Raw genomic sequence first — 18961 nt, 5'->3', positions numbered from 1 at the left:
GATAACAGTTGTATGAGCCCCTAATAAAATGTTTAAAAAAAAAAAAGAAAGGCAAGGCTCACCAAGCCATCCATCTCTCCACCCCTCAGTCAATCCCACCTGCGTTTATCAGCCAGGCTGGCACAATAAACTGTCTCATTGGTCTTCCTTGAGCTGCTCTTTGAAATTTGTTCCATTCTTTTACTTCATCACATCCTCCTTCTGCCTTAGGAATCAAGAACAATTTTCAAAATATCTTCTGACATCCACTTTGATCTTTTCTTTCTATCCTGTCTTTTAAATAATTTTTGCTTTTTTCATGCATGATGTTGTTGATGTCATCCTACAGATAATTCAGTGAAATCTATTCTCTAGATGCTCTCAAGATTCAGGTAGCATATACTCAAGGTTGTATTTTGGCTTTAGTGGGCTTATTTTAATTTTATTCAACTTTAACCTAACTTGCACATGAGTAATCATGGGTTTGTTCCAGTCAGCTCCTGGCCTCATTTTGACTGGTAATAATAAAATTCTCCATCATTTCTTTCCACAGATGTAGTCTATTTGATTTCTATATATTCCATATGGAGAACATGAAGTGTATATTTATGTTGTTGAAAAAAGTTATTTGCAATGAAGAAGTTGTTGGTCTTTCAAAATTCTATTTTTTATCTCCAGCTTCATTTCTAATATCAAGGTCAGATTTTCTAATTGTTGTTTCTTCTGTTTTGTGTCCAAGCATCGCATTCTGGTCCCCAATAATTATCAATGCATCTGGATTGCATGTTTGATCAATTTAAGATTGTAGACATTTATAAAACCCTGCAATTTTTTTCATTACTAGCTTTAGAGGTTGGTGCATAAATTTGAATAATATTTGTATTGATGGAACACCGTTGTATGAAGATAGACACTATCTTATCACAGGCAGCATTGTACTTCAAGATTGACTTTGAAAGGGCATCTTTGACAATGAATGCAATGCCTTTCCTCTTGAATATGTTATTCCCAGCACAATAGAGCATAAGATTGTCTGATTCAAAATGGCCCATCCCAGTTCATTCTGCTCACTAATGCTGTTGTTAATTGGTAGCAAATTATCATTGTTGTTGTTAATTACCATAAATTTGATTCAAATTCTGTTGACTTCGTATGTGCACCAAAAGGAGTCATTGATTATTCCACAGTAGGTCATAAGTCTGGGAAGACACGTAGCTGGGTTGTCTTTAAGGTCTCAGAAGCTGAAATCAAGGTGTTGGATGGACCTGAATTCTTACCTGGAGCTAGATACCCTCTTCCAAGCTCCCAGTTGGCAGCATTCAAACCCTTGCAGCTGTATGATGGAGGCCTCCACTTTCTTCCCAGCAGGTGGGGACTATTCTTAGCAAATAGAGACTGTCCTCAACCCACTGGCACATGGCTCCATCCTATGTACTTGTACGACATAGCAGTTTACTTCCTGAAAGCCATAACGAAATTCTCTGGCTTTGAGATAGGGCCTACCCTTCTTAAGGCTTCTCACAGAAATCTTGGTTTTTATTAACTCAAAGTCAATTGATTGGCTTCAAATATTTTGACTTCCTTATTTGCTGTTCATTATCATCAAACAACTTTGTTTTAGTAAATATTTTTATCTATCTCAAGAGATAAGTATTTTTTATCTTCCCTCAGCGCTGTTTTCATTTAAAATAGCCTCATCTACCATAACTGTGTACAACATATTACCGTTGTTGCTGTTGTTGTTAGGTGCCACTGAGTCAGTTCCAACCCATAGCAATCTTATGTACAATAGAACAAAACACTGATTGCTCCTGTACCATCCTCACAATTTCCCTATACTGAGCCCATTATTGCAGTCACAGTGTTAACTCATCTCCTTGAGTGCCTTCCTCCTTCTGACCACTCCTATACTTTACCAAACAGGATGTCCTTCTGCAGGGACTGGTCTCTCCTGAAAACATATCCGACCTGTCCAAAGTATGTAAGATGAAGGCTTGCCTCTAAGAAGCACTCTAGTTGTATATCATCTAGATAGATTGGTTATAAGAAATAATATAGATATATCCTTTATCCTCAATAAGTTTCCCTTAATACTAATAGTATACAAAACTATAGTTTGTAACCAACATACTCATATTTATATAATATACCAGCCAGTCTTATTAGATCTATCCACTTTAACTGTCCTCATTTTTACATGCATACATCCTTATATATCATTTGTAAAGGTTCATGTATCTATCATCATAGTGGAGATACTAAACAGCTTCTATACAACAAACATTCATTGTACTACATTTTAAAACTACACATTTTACTTGCCTATCTGCCCTGACAATTTTCCGAACCTCTGGCAGCCATAATCCATCTTCTATTTATAAAACTACATAATTTCAAAAATGTTATAAGTGAAATTATAACAGAATATAACATTTACATTGTTCATTAGCATAATCCACCGGTAGTTTTGTTTAATGTTGCCTGTATCAATATTTCATTCCTTTTAGTTCTGCGCAATATTCCATACAGTGGTTCTATCATAGTTTCCTGACACATCAGTTGTTGAATGTCATCTGGACTGACTCCTGTTAATGCCAATTACAAATACAGCAGCTTTCCAGTAAATATCTATGTTCAGGTCTTTGTGTGAACATGTTCCAATTCTCTGGAATAAGTGCTCAGGAGTGTAATTATTGGGCCATAGGGGCTTGCATGTGTGATTTTGTTTTTTCTTTTCTTTGTTTTCCCAGCAAACTATTTTTCAGAGTGTCTGTAGCATTTTACATTATCACAACCTGCAAGAGTTATATACTTTTTCTTACGAATTACGAATATTTGCTGTTGTCACTTTTAATTTTACCTATTCTTAATTTGCATTTCTATAATAACTAACGATGCTGAGCATCTTTCACTGATAGACCATATTCTGTCAAGACTCATAACCCTGTCCTAGTGTATATTCATGACTATTCTGTAAAACCTGTTGAATATTCAAAATTCACTCAATTTTACTTCCTTTTTACATGCATAAACCTGGAAACCTCTTTTTTTTAAGAGCTTTCCTTGGCATCTCTAGCCCAAGGATGTTCCTGGTCTGAACAACCAAGTAAAGTTCGCCCTGTTCACATTCTTCCAGTCTCTCTTTTTTTGTTTTTTTGGTCTTTCAATTGCTGCTTTGAAAGGGACCTAGGTTGTTAACACTGTCTATTATTGTCCATGTCCTACATCTACATATCTTTTTAATTTTTTACTGCATGTTTTTAATTGTTGAACTGCATATTTGTTTCAAGTTTACAAAGTAAATTAGGCTCTCATTTAACTATGTAAGCAGAGCGTCCCCCAAAATATGAAGACCCTCATTCAGTTGGACTGAAATCATGGCTGCCATAATGGGCTCCAACAAAACAGTTATGAGGATGGTACAGGACCAGCAATGTTTCCTTGTGCTGGGTGTACGGTCCCTATGAGTACGAACTAACTCCAACAACATACACACGGCTCATTAAAATCGGTCACATTTTTCAGATGTAAGGACTCTCATAATTTCTATTATTTTTCTATTAATCAAGCTTCCCCGCTTCCCCACTTCCCACACATACACAATTTATCTTCTCATCTTTTCTTTGGGGAAAATGTTGAGCTTAGGCTATACACAGACGATTACTTAAAGGAGATAGTACTTAAGAGTGACATGGTTTATTTTATATGCATATCTGAAATTGGCCAAAAGTTGACCCCTAGGAGTGGCTACATTCCAAGTTTAAAAGGTATATCTGGGTGACAGTCTTAGAGGATTCTCTAGTTTGGCCCCCGCTTTTTTTTAACTTGAATTTTTTAATACATTTTCTCTCATTTTCTGGGCACATCTGCTGGGTTGCTGAACAGGTGTTAGTGGTAATTCGGCACTATCTAGGTCTGGTTGTGAATGTCTTTTAAGCACATGAAATGAGAATCCTTTCCTCTTTCCTCTTTTTTTGCAAACCCTCTCTCCTATGTCTAAGAAAATAAGCCTAACAGCCTCCTTGAATTCAGTCTTTAGGAACTAAATGGTAGCAAGAGAAGTGCCTTGTAGAAACATGTGGAACATAATTCCAAGGAAGCATAAAAACTGCTCTCCACTTACATTGGGAAAAGGATTAGGGAAGATACAAGGAGAAAACATTACTACACTAATTAACCCATAAATATCCCTGGTGTCACAGTAGTTAAGCACTCAGTAACTCACAAAAAGTCAGTGGACTAAACCCACCAGTGCCTTTCAGGGATAAAAGCCCTGTAGATGAGGTAATGCTAGTCTATTATTTAAGGCCACTATGAATCAGAATAGACTTGAGAACACACAACATCAATTAACACACAGTACTCTGAGTAAAAAAAGTTTGACACTTGACTACTAGTCAAAAGGTTGGAGGTTCAAAGATAATCAGAGACATCTTAGAAGATAGGTCTAGAAATATGCTTCAAACTGGTCACAGTCTTGAAACCTTTTTTCTTTTCTTTTTTTTAAGTTAAGAAATCTTATTATTTATTTATTTATGAAATTAATTTATTTGGGGCTCATACAAATCTTATCACAATCCATGCATACATCCATTGTGTCAAGAACATTTGCATATCTGTTGCCATCATCATTCTCAAAACATTTTCTTTCTACTTGAGCCCTTGGAATAAGCTCCACATTTTCTCCTTCCCTTCCCCACCCTCCCCCTCTCTAACAAACCCTTGATAATATATAAATTATTATTATTTTTTCATGTCTTACACTGTCCGAAATACACAGCTTCTTTTTATAATTGTTCCTTTCACAAAAAGGAAGCAAGAAACACAATTAAGCAGATCTCCACTTATATGTGGCTATGTAAAAGGGATAAAAAATGGAACAGAAGTGATAAGCATGCACACCAATAAAGATAAGAGATGGCAGTATGGTATAAGTGCACTTTATGTGGGAAAGTTAAAGACAATCTTACTAATATTATTACACCTGTCCTGAACCAAATTAAATTCACCTGGCATTACATACCCTGGTGGCACTGTTGGGGAAGTGTTGCAGTGCTTATTACAAGGTCAGAGATTCCACCAGCCACTCCAAAAAAAAAAGAACAATGAAGCTGTTTCCAGAAAGATTTATATTCTCAAAAACCCTATATAGGTTTGCTGTGAGTCCAAATCAACTCAATGGCAGTGGACTCGAGGGTTTGAGGTTTTAATCTATTGACTAAAATCTTGTTGAGAATTTTAGTGTTTATGTTTATGAGGGTTATTGGCCCAGTCTCACATGACTTCACTGGTAAATTCTATCAAACATTCAGAAGAAAGCTGGCACCAATTATGACAGAATAATAAAAAGCTCATGAATTCTGAAGCTCATTTTATGAAACAAGCATATCTTTAATATCAAAACCTAGAAAAGACAACACTAAAATTGAAAGTAAAGACTAATAATACTCAATGGAGTAGACACAAATAATTTAAACAAAATATGGCCAATAGGATCTATAAACATATAAATAAGTAATACATTATAACCAAGTAGGATTCATACCAGGTGTGCAAGGATGATCCAACAATAGAAAAACAATACATATAAGCAACCACATAAACAAAAGAAAGGATAAGAATCAAATGATCATATCACACAACAGAGAAGGGTCATTAGATAAAACACCACAGCCATGCCTAATAAAAACGCTCAACAAATAAGGATGAAAAAGGACATTTCTGAACATAATTTAGTGCATGTGTACAAAACCAGTGACCAACATTAGTCTCTATGGAAAGAGAGTGAAAGCAATCTCCATTTGAACAGGAACCAGAAAAGAATGCCAGCGATCCTTGAACTAACTACAGGCTTTTCTTTCTTGGTATGTTTTAATTTGTTCTTTGTCAGTGGCTTGATGTTGTTGCTGTTTTGGTGTACATTGTTGCTTGGTTTTGCTCTGTCTTGTTTATGTGCATGTTGTTGTCTCCGCAGGTCTGTCTGGATAGGCCAGGCTGGATGAACAATCTGGAGGAGAAAACAACGGGACTGACAGTTCCAGGAGGACATGGAAGAGGGGGAGTTGGGGGGAAGGGAAGAGGTGTTAACAAACCCAGGGACAAAGGAACAACAAGTGATCCAAATTGGTGGGGAGGTGGTGTGAGAGACCTGGTAGGGCATGATCAAGGGGAATGTAACAAAGAGGAAGTGCTGAAATCCTGGTGGGGACTGAGCATGATAGTGGGAAAAGAGGAAAATCAAGGGAAATAGAGAAAAGAGCTGGGAGGCAAAGGACATTTATAGAGGTCTAGATAAAGACATGTACATATGCAAATATATTTATATGAGGATGGGGAAATAGATTTTTGAGCCTATATTTATAGGTTAAGTATTAAGGTAGCAGAAGGACATTGGGCCTCCACTCAAGTACTCCCTCAACATGAGAATACTTTCTTCTAGTAAATTGGCATTCTATGATGCTCACCTTCCCGACACAACCACTGAAGACAAAGTGGGTGAATAAGCAAATGTGGTGAAGAAAGCTGATGCTGCCCCGCTATCAAAAGATATAGCATCTGGGGTCTTAAAAGTTTGAAGGTAAACAAGCGGCCATCTAGCTCAGAAGCAACAAAGCCCACATGGAAGAACATATCACCCTGTGTGATCACGAGGTGTCGAAGGAATCACTGAAGACAAATGGGTACGTAAGCAAATGGGGCAAAGAAAGCTGATAGTGTCCGGCTATCAAAAAGTATAGCATCTCAGGTCTTAAAGGCTTGAAGGTAAACAAGCGGCCATCAAGCTCAGAAGCAACAAAGCTCACATGGAAAAAGCACACCAGCCTATGCAATCACGAGGTGTTAAAGGATTAAGGTATAAGGCATCATCACAACAAAAATTTTACCATAGTGAATGATGGGGGGAATGCGGAGTGGAGACCCAAAGCCCATTAGTAGGCCACTGGAGATCCCCTTGCAGAGGGGTCTCGGGGAGGAGATGAGCGAGTCAGGGTGCGAGGTAACAACGATGAAAAATACAAATTTCCTGTAGTTCCTAAATGTTTCCTCCCCGCTCCCACTATCATGACACAAATTCTACCTTGCAAGCCTAGCTAGACTAGAGGATGTATACTGGGCGTTTGAGCCCTTACAGGATCAGTGGTGTGAGTGGTGATACAGGGAGGGTAGAGGGAGAGTGGTTAGGAAAGAAGGAACTGCTTAAAAGGAACTATATGTGACCTCCTCCCTGGGGGACGGACAACAGAAAAGTGGGTGAAGGGAGACGTCGGACAAGATATGACAAAATAACAATTTATAAATTATCAAGGGCTCATAAGAGAAGGGGGTGCAGGGAGGGAGGGGAAAAATGAGGACCTAATGCCAGGGACTTAAGTTGAGAGGAAATGTTTTGAGAATGATGAGGGCAATGAATGTACAAATGCGCTTTACACAATTAATGTGTGTATGGATTGTGATAAGAGTTGTATGAGCCCCTAATAAAATGACTAAAAAAAATGCCCATTATTATCATGCTTATTCAGTATTTGGTTGCATAATAGAGCACATTGGGCTGTGATCCATAAGGTCAGCAACTCAATCTACTAGCTTCTCTGTGGGAGAAAGACAGGGCTTTCTACTCCCATAAACAGCTACAATCTTGGAACCCATAGGGGCAGTTCTACTCTGTTCTATACGGTCACTCAGAATCTGGATGGACTCAATAGCAGTGAGTTTGGATTTTGTTGTTGTTGTTGCTGTTGTCATTTATTCAGTATTTTGCTGAAAATTTTATCCGAAACCATAAAACAAGATAAATAAAAATTTCCCGCCAAAACACATGAAGTGATCTCTACTTGAAGATTATAGAAAATATAGAACTCAGCATGAAAATTACTAGAACTAATTTAAAGATTCTCCAAAGTGGCAAGAACAAAATCAAGTACAAAAATCAGTCAGATTTCTTTACTCTAACCAAGAATTCTGAAAAGAAAAGAACAATTACAATAGTCATTCTAAAAATGAAATGTTTAGGAATAAATATAACTAGAGATACAAAGCTAACTAGATAACTAGAGATTTACACAAGGAAGCTACAAACACTGCTTTAAGAAACCAAAAGAGATCTGTATGAATGGAATTATATACCATCCTCAGGATAAAATGGCATAACACTGTGAAAATGCCAATACTACAGACACAATTTAATCCCTGTCCTGATTCCAACATCATTCTTTAAAAAAATGGAAACACTAATCACAACCTTTATAGGGAAAGGAAGGTTACCCTGGATAAACAAAGCACCACTAAATAAGGACAAATTAGGAGACCTCATACTTCCTAGTCTCAAAACCACTACAATCAAAATAGCCTGGAACTAGTACATGGTCCTTCACATATACTGCTTTGACTGAACTGAGAGTCAGAAGTAAATCCATTTCCTATGGACAGCTGATCTTTGATACTCATTAAATGTGGACTAGGTAGTTTCTTAAAAATAGTACTGTTCAATTGGACATCCATTGGCAGTAAAAAATGAAACAGGACTCATAATTCACATCATATACAAAAAGTGAACTCAGGATGAATCAAAGACTTAATTGTAAAACCTAGAACTATAAAAATGAGAACAAACATAGGTGCCCTAATTTAATTACAACACATAAATACATGAAAAAACATAATAAATAATACATAAAAAACAGAAGACAAACTAGATACTGAGACTTCCAAATAAGTAGGCACTTGTGTACAAGATTTAAGAGCAACATACCCACAGACTGGGAAAACATGGTTGCAATGATATACCAGGCAAGGACTGATCTCTAAAATTTATAGAAAGTTTCAACAACTCAACAAGAAAAAGACAATTCAATGTAAGAATGGGCAGAGGATACTAACAGACACCTCACCCAAGAAGACTTCAAGTGGCCAACATCATATGAACGTCATGATAATCATTAGAGAGATGTAAATCAAAACAACAAAGATATCTAATCTCAGTATTAAAAACAAAGTTCAAAAAGAAAACAAAATATATTCTTGTTGAGAGAGTGGCGAGAATAGAACCTGACGAAACTGTAAAATGGTGCAACCACTGTAGACAACAGAAATACCATATGGTACAGGAATCCTTCTGCTTGGTATATTTCCTAGAGAGAAAAAAACCCTGCAACACTAACAGATACATACATAGTTATGTTCATCACACTAATACAAAGATGGAACACTACGTGCTCATCAATGGAAGAACAGATAAATAAACTATGGTACACACACACACACATACATGGGAATACTAAGCAATTTTCTCCTATGAAAATCACTCCTTCCTCCGACTGAAAGAAATGAAATTCAAGTCTGAAAACAAATAACAGAAAAATAAAGAAAGAAAGCCCTATGGCGTTCTACTCTGAATCAACTCAACAGCAGCTCTTTGGTTTGTTTTGCTTAAAACAGAATGACAAATTGTCAATACAAAACAAAACAAAACTCAACAAAGATTCCTACCTTAACTAATATTCATCATCTGTTAGAAAAATTGTAAGGAATGTTTTCTACAATTCCCCTACCTTATTTTTCTTAAGATTGTGAATCGTTTCTCCCAGATTTACATTTATTTCTTGCTGACTACAGTACTTCTATTTTAATAGTCAGGTTGGAATCTGAGTCTTGTTCTTTACACCCAATATACCAAAGTTCCTGAGACGTAAATGTTCTTCAATAATCATAAGACCCCCTTAATGTGACAGTTTTTTTTGTGCCAACATGGCACTTGTAAGAAGATATGAATGGAGATTAGCCTGTCAATCAGATCACAGCCTACTGGCTTCCCTTGAAGGTGTGATTCAAATATATAGCTCTCTGAAGATCTCTCTCTTCTCCCTCTCTGCCTTCACCTTCCTGCTTGCTGGTTACCCACCATGTTTCCATGACCACAGACTCTGCACTTACTGGCTTGTGATCTTTCTGCATTCTGCATCATTACATTTGGTTGCATAGTCTGAAGAGGGACTTATTGACTATTATCAGACTAAAGGACTTGAATTAGACTGGGCGTGGATGTTTTCTTGTTATAGAATTACTTCCTGAAATAAAGCTCTTTCTTACACATAGAGTATCTCTGGATTTGTTTCTCTAGTAAATGTGGCTAACAAACTCACTAAACATAAAAATTTCTCAATTATAATTAGAAGAAAGTTTCATTCTCCTCTACTTAAATTGAAGTAAGCATAGGGAAAAATTATATCAGAGTGAAAGTATGTGTTTCAATTTTTGCATTCTCACAGTATAAAATCCATATTCCAATGTCAGTGCCTAACAGTCTTTGACTGAGCTGCTGAGTCATGGGCAGGGGCTAAAGCAAGCTGTTGAACATCACTTAAAAGGACTAGGAAAATAAAAAAACAAATGCCTAAAAAGCACATGAAGAAACAATGCATATTTATTTAGGGGTTCCGTTTGCTACAATAGCTCTAATTAAGTAATTGTAAAGGGAAAATAGATATGTTTTATAAGGATAGATCAGTATAAAATGTAAATGACTGAGCATGGATTGAAAACAATATTCTAATGTTTCAATCCACAGTAAAGGAATAATATAAACATTAGATAGATAGATATATGATAGATAGATATAGATATGAGTAGAACAAAAAACTAACAAAATTTATGTTGTTACTTTTACTTTCACCCCAGACAAAATACAACAAAGGCAGTTGGAAATTTTAAAAAGAGAATTTTTTCCTTTTTTTTCTTGAATTAGTCTATGTGTCTAGATTTAACTTGATTAGATTTAGATCCAGTAACTAAACCAAATGTGGAAAAGTATGTTAAATTTTAATGGAGAAATTCATTAGACTTATTTCTTTTAATGTTGACTTTTTTTTTCTTTTCTCCAATTCACCTTACATCAGCTGAATCAAACACCTTAATCATTACTTCATTTTTACGGAAATCCAAGGGTTCAAATCTCTAGCTATTTCTATCCTTTACCTAAGTCTAAAATTCCAAAAGTACACCTTTCTAGCCCAATCATACCTGGAAAATGTGGCTCTAGACCAAATCAAATTGTAAAAAGGAGACTGGTGGAATTTTTTTAGAATCAGTAAGTGGTTGAAGAAATAACAAAATGAAATATGAGAAAATTTTAAAAATCAGCTTTGTTATATATTGACTGAAGTTCCCTGGATGATGCAAATTGTTAAGTGCTCTACCACTAGTCAGAAAGTTGGGTTCAAACCCATCTAGAGATCTCAGAAGACATCTCTAGTGATGTACTTCTGAAAGATAGCTTATGTGAGGCCCTACAGAATAGTTCTACTCTGCATAGCCATGAGGTGGAACTGACCTGAGAGCCACTAACAATATTATATATCATAATATGGTTGTATGTTATATAAGCAATATATAATACATTATGTTATAGAAGTAATATATAATATATAAAGTATGTTATATAAGCAATAATTTATAGTAATAATATATATGCAAAATATAATATTATATACACAACAATAGTATCTAATGTATTATGTATATGTGTGTATACATACTCACAATATTATATACTATATGTAAATCATATATGTACATGTGTATTGTGTGTGTAAATATATACATATACATGTGTGTATATATACATACACATAACAATATTATAAATATACTACATAATATATAATATATACATAATGTATTATATTATGTGTCCATGTACGTATTTATCTACTAATCATTAATTGGACCAGGTATGCGCAGGTTAAGAAATTCACTTAGGAACACAGCATTTATAAAATGTTCTTAAAATGTTATGAAGACACTATAACCCCTTCCTATCTGCTCAATTCATTTATACTACTTCCTTATTTATGCATACTAAGAAATCTGATTTGATTTTAGTTATTTAACTTTAATGACAAGATACAATGAATGAGCATAGCAAACTCATAATGAGAACAAAGAGCTATGAGGCAAAAGAAAATATTCCATATTTCTCTATAACTTATGTAGCTTTAAGATCACCACCTCAAAATCAAATAATTTTGCAGTATTTTTTTAATTAACCAAAATGTACTGCTTTAGAAAGAGCTCTGACATTGGTATGATACACACTCAGGGTTAAATTTATACAGAAATAAAGTCATGTCAGGGGAGGTAGGAAGTATTAGTTATTGCAAATGAGCTTAAAATAATAAATCTGGATGAATAATTTCACTTAAGAATGTGTATTTTCACTGGAAAACAGAAATATCACTGAAAGAAAATATTTTGTGTATTTAAATTATGGTGTTTTTAAGGAATACAGAAAGTGCTTTGGACTGCCAAAAGAACAAATCTCTCTCTCTCTTGCAAGAAGTCCAATCAGAATGCTCCTCAGAAGCAAGGATGGCCAAACTCTCATCATATGGACTTTGGACATGTTATCGGGAGAGGTCAGTGCCTGGAGACGGACATCATGTTTGGTTAAATAGAGGAGCAATGAAAAAGAGGATGACCCTTTACAAGATGGATTGCCACACTGTGCTAGTAATATAATTGTCAATTTAAAGATTAAGCGTGTAGGGTTAGAGTCTAGCCAGTTAATCAAATCATAGCCAATGAGGCCTCTGTGTGGGCATGGCCTTTTCCTGAGAATTCTGTGAATTCCGTTGTTTCCTCCTTGGAGGGAGGAGACTCTCTGCTCACATTCTGGGAGACAGAGCAGCTGACAAGACTCATGGACCCACCCTGATGCAGCCATGGGTGCTGGAGACGCCATGCAGAGACCCCTGCCAGTGCTGAGATCTTTCCAATGCTACTGGATCCAAAGACTTTCTACCCACTGGCCTATGATCTTCTACATTTGGCGTTATTTCATGTGTTTTGTGAGTCTGAAGAGGGCTTTATGGATTGGTATCAGACATATGGGCTAATATTGGACTTATGGACTTGATCTGGACTGGGCTGGGATGTTTTCTCAATGTTCAATTGCTCTTGTATATAAATCTCTTTCTTATTCACATATGTGTCCATGGGTTTGTTTCTCTAGTCTATCCAGACTAACACACACTAACTCCAAAAATTGGCTCAAACATAAGAACAACTCTGAGAAAGGTGCAGGATTAGTCAGTGTTTTTTTCTTCTGTACAGAAGGTTGCTGTGGATTGGAACCAACTCAATGGCATCTATCAACAAGAGTATTACTTAATACATATTTTTAAATTGTATTAGTAATAACATTTGTTATCAAATAACATCTGCAGACATTTTCAAAATTATTTTCATTGTTTTATAGCAAACTATTTTAAAGCCAAAAAATTAATGCATGCAAAAGCTGTTGTAAATTATAGTAGTCTTCTGAATGCTTGCCGTAACCCAGTACTCTCGTCTGAGCTTTTTTTTTTTTAATACTTTTATTGGGGGCTCTTACATCTCTTATCACAAACCATACATTCATCAAGTGTGTCAAGCACATTTGTACATATACTGCTATCATCATTTTCAAAGCATTCTCTTCCCACTTGAGCACATGATATTGAGGGAGAACTTTTAAGTAAGTAAATAAACTACTTCACTGAAGAACATGCATGGCCTATTTTCTATTATGCTCAGAGCTAGCTATAATTTAAAAATCACACCAAGATTTAAACACATAAGGTGTAATGCCCTGGGCTTCAGTGCCTACCTTCGCTGCTCTTCTCCATGGTCCCCTGCAGGAACTGTGAGGCATTCATCCATATGTCCATGAAGGAGCCGGAGAACATCACCACCAATCAGATACCCTGGAAGAAGCAGAGTCATTTATTATCATAGCTGTAGGCCCTATAGTCTCATTTTTTCTTTTCATAGACAGACATAGAGTAATCTAGCAAAGCTTAATTCATTTGCCAAGGTCACAGCATTAGAAGGTTCCAGATACAGCATCTGAATCAGAACCTCAACTGCCATAAACCCCTCATTAGAAATATAATTATATATGGGCTCCAATTTTAATATATTTATGTTTTAGAACAGGTAGATTCAAACATAATACCATGCATGTTTATAATTTAGTGGAGAATTTTATAAAATAAGGAGGTCCTTGGTGGTGCAAATGGTTTACATGTTAGCTGCAAACTGCAAGTTTGGAGATTTGCATCGATCCTTGGGTATCTCAGAAGACCTGGCAATCAACTACTGAAAAATAATCCAATGAACACTCAATGGTACACAGTTCAACTCTACATAAATAGCCTCAGCATGAGCATTAATTTACATAATCCAATTGATTTAAATTAGAAAAACCAGAACAAATGCAAAGATTTGCCTGATACTCCACTGTACAAATTTTGTTGTGCTGCATCGCTACAGCCAAGACCACAGAATCAGAAATATTGGCATTCATCTGTGAAATGCCCTCCAGCCAAAATTTTGTCAAAAACAATCCCTAGAAGTGAACCCAAAACATATAGAATACCCTAAAATCTAGAGTAGCATAAAATTAAGGAAGACAAATCTTAATACAAAAGTCACTTTATAAAACAATTTAAATGGGATTTTAGGTCTCGTGTGTGCATGACAGAACATTTTGATGAAAACCAGCCTTACTTAAGTAGCTCATTATCACAATTCTAAAAATGTTTCACCACTCTTCATCAAGGAATCTTCCTCCAATTAGAGTGGTGGTTTTACCTTGGGCAGCTTCACTTCCTGAGCTGATTGGGGCCACACTCCAGAGAGTTTGCTGGAAGGCAGCATCCACATGCAAGCTGCTGTTCCCGTAGGACAAATGCTAAGTAAGAGGTAAAAGAAGGTGCCACTTCAGTCTCTGATAAACCTTAATACATAAGTGTCTGCCCACACAAATGTAGCATCACAGAGCTGTACATGTGCTAAAAAACATGCTTCAATATTGCCTTTCAAAAATTAAGATACTAGTGAAAAAAGAATACGAAGTTCCATTTGAAGTTTATTCCTGTTGCATTCTGAGTAACTAACTTAAACCTGTATTCAGACAATAATGAAGGGGGGCTGGGAGAGTTTATCTTTGATATCTATATTAAAACAAGAATGAACTTGCGGTTTCAGGCAATTCCCTTTATAGACAAACCACCAGCTGCACACTTAATGAAGAAAACAGGATCGTTGGATCAGGGAACAGACTGAGACTAGCCCAACTAAGACGCACAGAAGCAGTCAGTGTGTCCTCCACCTAAACTTTTGACATCAAAAGACCATGGACTAAGGTAGCCATCTTGACAGGGTCCCAGCATGCATCTGTTTGCAGCTAAGCATGGATCACTGTATTTGTGCTAAGCAACTTCGGTAAAGTTCTCTCTCCTGCTTTCGAGCCTTCACCTGTCTTCCTCTGTCTGACTTCTGGCCCTTGGGGCTGAGTTTTGACCTATCAGCTGACCTGATTTACCAGCTACTGCAGTCTTGTAAACAAAAGTATCCTTCAGATGGACATCTGAACTTTCAATTTGATATTTACCAGAAGCAAATTGCAGAACTCTGAAACATGAGGAACAAAACTGAGGAGATGAGTGCCAACTGACATCAGGGGTTATGAAGTAGTAGAGTAATATTTTGGGACATTCTAACCTCTACTTCCTTGGGGCCAATCTTGAACAAATCTTAAAGGAATTTATTTTTGTATTATCCTTGCTTCTAAGGAATATTCTCGCTATACTTCCCATAATACAGATGTTAATTCTTGTCTTTGTAAACACCATAGTCTTTGTAAACACCACAATTCAAATAAATTTATTCTTCTTTTCTCTTCCCTAGTCATTGATAATTAATTACCACCACCTGTCTGTCAGTTTGTCATACGTCATTCCTTTAGATTGTGCTGAAAGTTTCTATGGGCAAAATATTGAATTATGCAGAAAGCATTAAGAGGGAAAAACAGTCACTGTACCAAATGAACTAGTTAACAGTCCACCATTTCAGGAGGTAGCATTCATGATCAAGGACCAATGATGCTGAAGATAGAAATTCGAACTGCTCTGAGTGCATTAGCCACAAATAAGGCTCCAGGAATTGATGGGATACTAACTAAAATGTTTCTTAAAGCTGAAGAAGCAATGGAAGGACTTAATCGTCTATGCCAGAAAATCTGGAAAAGAGTTACTTGGTCCATTGACAGGAAGAGATCCATATTTGTGCCCATTCCAAACAAAGGTGACCCAACAGAATGCTCAAACTATTGAACAATATCACTGATAAGGCTCACAAGTAAATTTTTGCTTAATATCATCCAACAACAGTTGCAGAAGTACCTTCACAAGGAAGTGCCAGAAGTTCCGATGAGATTCAGATGAGGCAGTGGAACAAGGGATATAATTTCTGATATCAGATGGATCTTGTCTCAACGGAGAGAATACCAGAAAGATGTTTAATGGTGTTTCATTGACTAGATAAGTGCATTCAACTGTGTGGACCATAATAAACAATGTATAACCTTGAGAAAAATGTATTGTGTAATCAAACTGACTCCAGAGTGTGATGCCTTTGGTATAACTGGTCAAAGAGATGAGGGGGCTGCCCAAGCCTCAGTGAGCAGTCATATCCATCCAACTGTGATATGTCTGTTATAGCAATAGATAGCTAAGACAGTGAATAACAAATTAATACACCATAGTGGAAGAGCAAATTTTGTCAACAAAGGGGCTGAGGTTGAGATCATGCTTCAGAGAAACAAGGCTACTATTGTGGAAAAGAGGTTGTGAAAATACAGATGGGTTGAAGATAAGAAGAAGGTAGAGCAAATTTTAGCTGAATTGAAGGGGCATTTGGTAATATTTTATATCCATTGATTGGAAAAGTTACTAATAAAATATTTGGGAACATATCTCAGGGACCGAAATGTCTTTTTCTTGTTTTTAAGAGAAATCTGTTACGTACCATATATAAGAGAGTAAAACACTGTCTAGTCCTGTGCCATCCTCACAGAATATTTGAACCCATCAGTACAGCAAGTATGGCAATCTCTCTTGTCAAGGGTCTTCATCTTTTCCCTGATGTACTACTTTACCAAGTGTAATATCCTTCTCCAGGTAACAGTCTCTCCTGATAATAAGTCCAAATATATGAGAGAGAAACTTGCCATCCTTGTTTCTAATATCCTGGCTACTTCCTAGTAGATTTAATGGAGTAAAAGATTTAGGTAAACTAGATCTTTACAGCATGGAAAGTCAGGGGGTTACAACTGAGATCACAACTGCATGCTGTAGTGGAACTGCATAAAAGTAGGAGGCCTCAGACCTACGAAAGTTAGGATAAGAATGCCGGCTTAAAAAACCTAGGAAGTCATCTGGGTTGGACAAGGGTTTTAAAAACCTGACAAGAATATTTGACAAAAAACAAGCAGGTGAACATTCCTGATGTTTCAAAAATTAGAGAGCATAGGAGTAGTTTATTACTCAAGGTATTTGGTTGTGTGGATAATACTTTCTTGGTTGTCATTAAACAACATATATATTTTGTCTCTCAGTGGCACAAGCTATTGTTATTGCTTTAATTTCTATTTTTAATGCGGAAATTTAAATATCTAGTATCTGAATTGTGGAGGACATTTATTAGCCTGTGGTTTGATGACTATTATATAAGCTGGATTCATAAGAGGCTGTAGAACAATGGATATACCTACTGATGTCAAATGGATCTTGGCCAAAAGAAGAGAGTATCAGGAAAAATGTTTACTTGTGTTTTAGCGACTTGGGAAGGTATTTAACTATTTGTATCATAACAAATTACAGATAACACTGTGCCTTAATTAGCTCAAACCTGTATATGGGTCAAGAGGTAGTTGTCTGAAGAGAACAGGACAAAAGGTATATGGTAGGATAATGCTGCTCACTTTATTTAGTCAATTTATGAGCAAACTTCAAAAGGTTCATGGATAATGGAGTTAAAAGATAATGGAGGGGCTGGCCCCAATCCCAAACACTTCATGGACACCTGCCACCCCCACCCCACCCCGAATATTTATTTCAAAGGACGGCATTGAATCTGCAGCTCCGGGAGACGGACATATCTGATCTGAGCACACTGGAGCCGATGAAGGGGGAAGGAGGAGAGAGTGGAGCGCATCCTGGCCCACTAGGCCTTGAGGACAATGTTCCCAATTAGCGCAGCCAGTCCAGAGAGGACCCCATGGCCGGCCCCATTATAAGACATGATGCCCCTCACTGACCCATAGCCCTATAGGAGACAACACCAGAGACACATTATGGGAATTGTGCCCGATCGGATCCTGACACACCAAGGCAAAACGATAAGGGGGTGCAAAACAACAGCAAGGGAACGAAGCGGCACGGTCCCCAGGGAATGCTGAAGGTAGACTTTAGGGCCAGGGCGTAGTGCCCCAACAGACTGGACTGGAAAGCACTCCTAAAGGGCAACAAACAGTTCTTGAACTAATTATAAACTTTTTTTTCTTGTTGTGTTTTGTTTTGGTTTTTGTCATTAGTTTATTGTTGTTGTTTTGTTGAATATTGTTGCTTGGTTTTGCTCTGCCTTGTTTCGGTGCATGTTATTATCTCCGCAGGTCTGTCTAAATAAGATAGGCTGTATGAACAATCTGAAGGAGAAAACAACAGGACCGACAGTTCCGGGGGGACATGGGAGATAGGGAGGTGGGAAGAAAGGTAGTGGTGTTAACAAACCCAGGGACAAGGGAACAACAAGTGATCCAAATCGGTGGTGAGGAGGGTATAGGAAGCCTGGTAGGGTGTGATCAAGGGTAATGTAACCAAGAGGAATTACTGAAACCCAAAGGAAGACTGAGCATGATAATAGGACAAAAGAGTAAAGTCAAAGGAAATAGAGGAAAGAGCTAGGAGCCAAAGGACATTTATAGAGGTCTAAATAAAGGCATGTACATATGCAAATAAATTTATATAAGAGGATGAGGAAACAGATCTATGTGCATATATTATAGGTTTAGTAATAAAGTAGCAGAAGGACATTGGGCCTCCACTCAAGTACTCCCTCAATGCAAGAATACTTTCTTCTATTAAATTGGCATTCTATGATGCTC

At 36.8% G+C, this 18961-nt stretch overlaps 1 protein-coding gene across 1 annotated transcript in view; it reads right to left on the bottom strand.

Annotated features, from left to right (window-relative positions):
- The window catches only part of RYR2 (ryanodine receptor 2), an 805653-nt gene that overhangs the window by 545602 nt on the left and 241090 nt on the right, over positions 1 to 18961 (bottom strand). The window contains exons 10-11 of the mRNA XM_045294222.1: positions 14608 to 14707; positions 13622 to 13718 (exon numbers count right to left, since the gene is read on the bottom strand). Of these exons, the coding sequence (XP_045150157.1) occupies positions 13622 to 13718; positions 14608 to 14707 (197 nt within the window). The remainder of the gene's footprint in view (positions 1 to 13621; positions 13719 to 14607; positions 14708 to 18961) is intronic.

This window comes from Echinops telfairi, unplaced genomic scaffold, assembly GCF_000313985.2.
Source record: "Echinops telfairi isolate 266 unplaced genomic scaffold, ASM31398v2 ScPeMD7_3509;HRSCAF=4178, whole genome shotgun sequence".
NCBI classification, from domain to species: Eukaryota; Metazoa; Chordata; class Mammalia; order Afrosoricida; family Tenrecidae; genus Echinops; species Echinops telfairi.
Note: the sequence above shows the minus strand (reverse complement) of the source record. Positions and strands in the feature narration are given on the sequence as shown.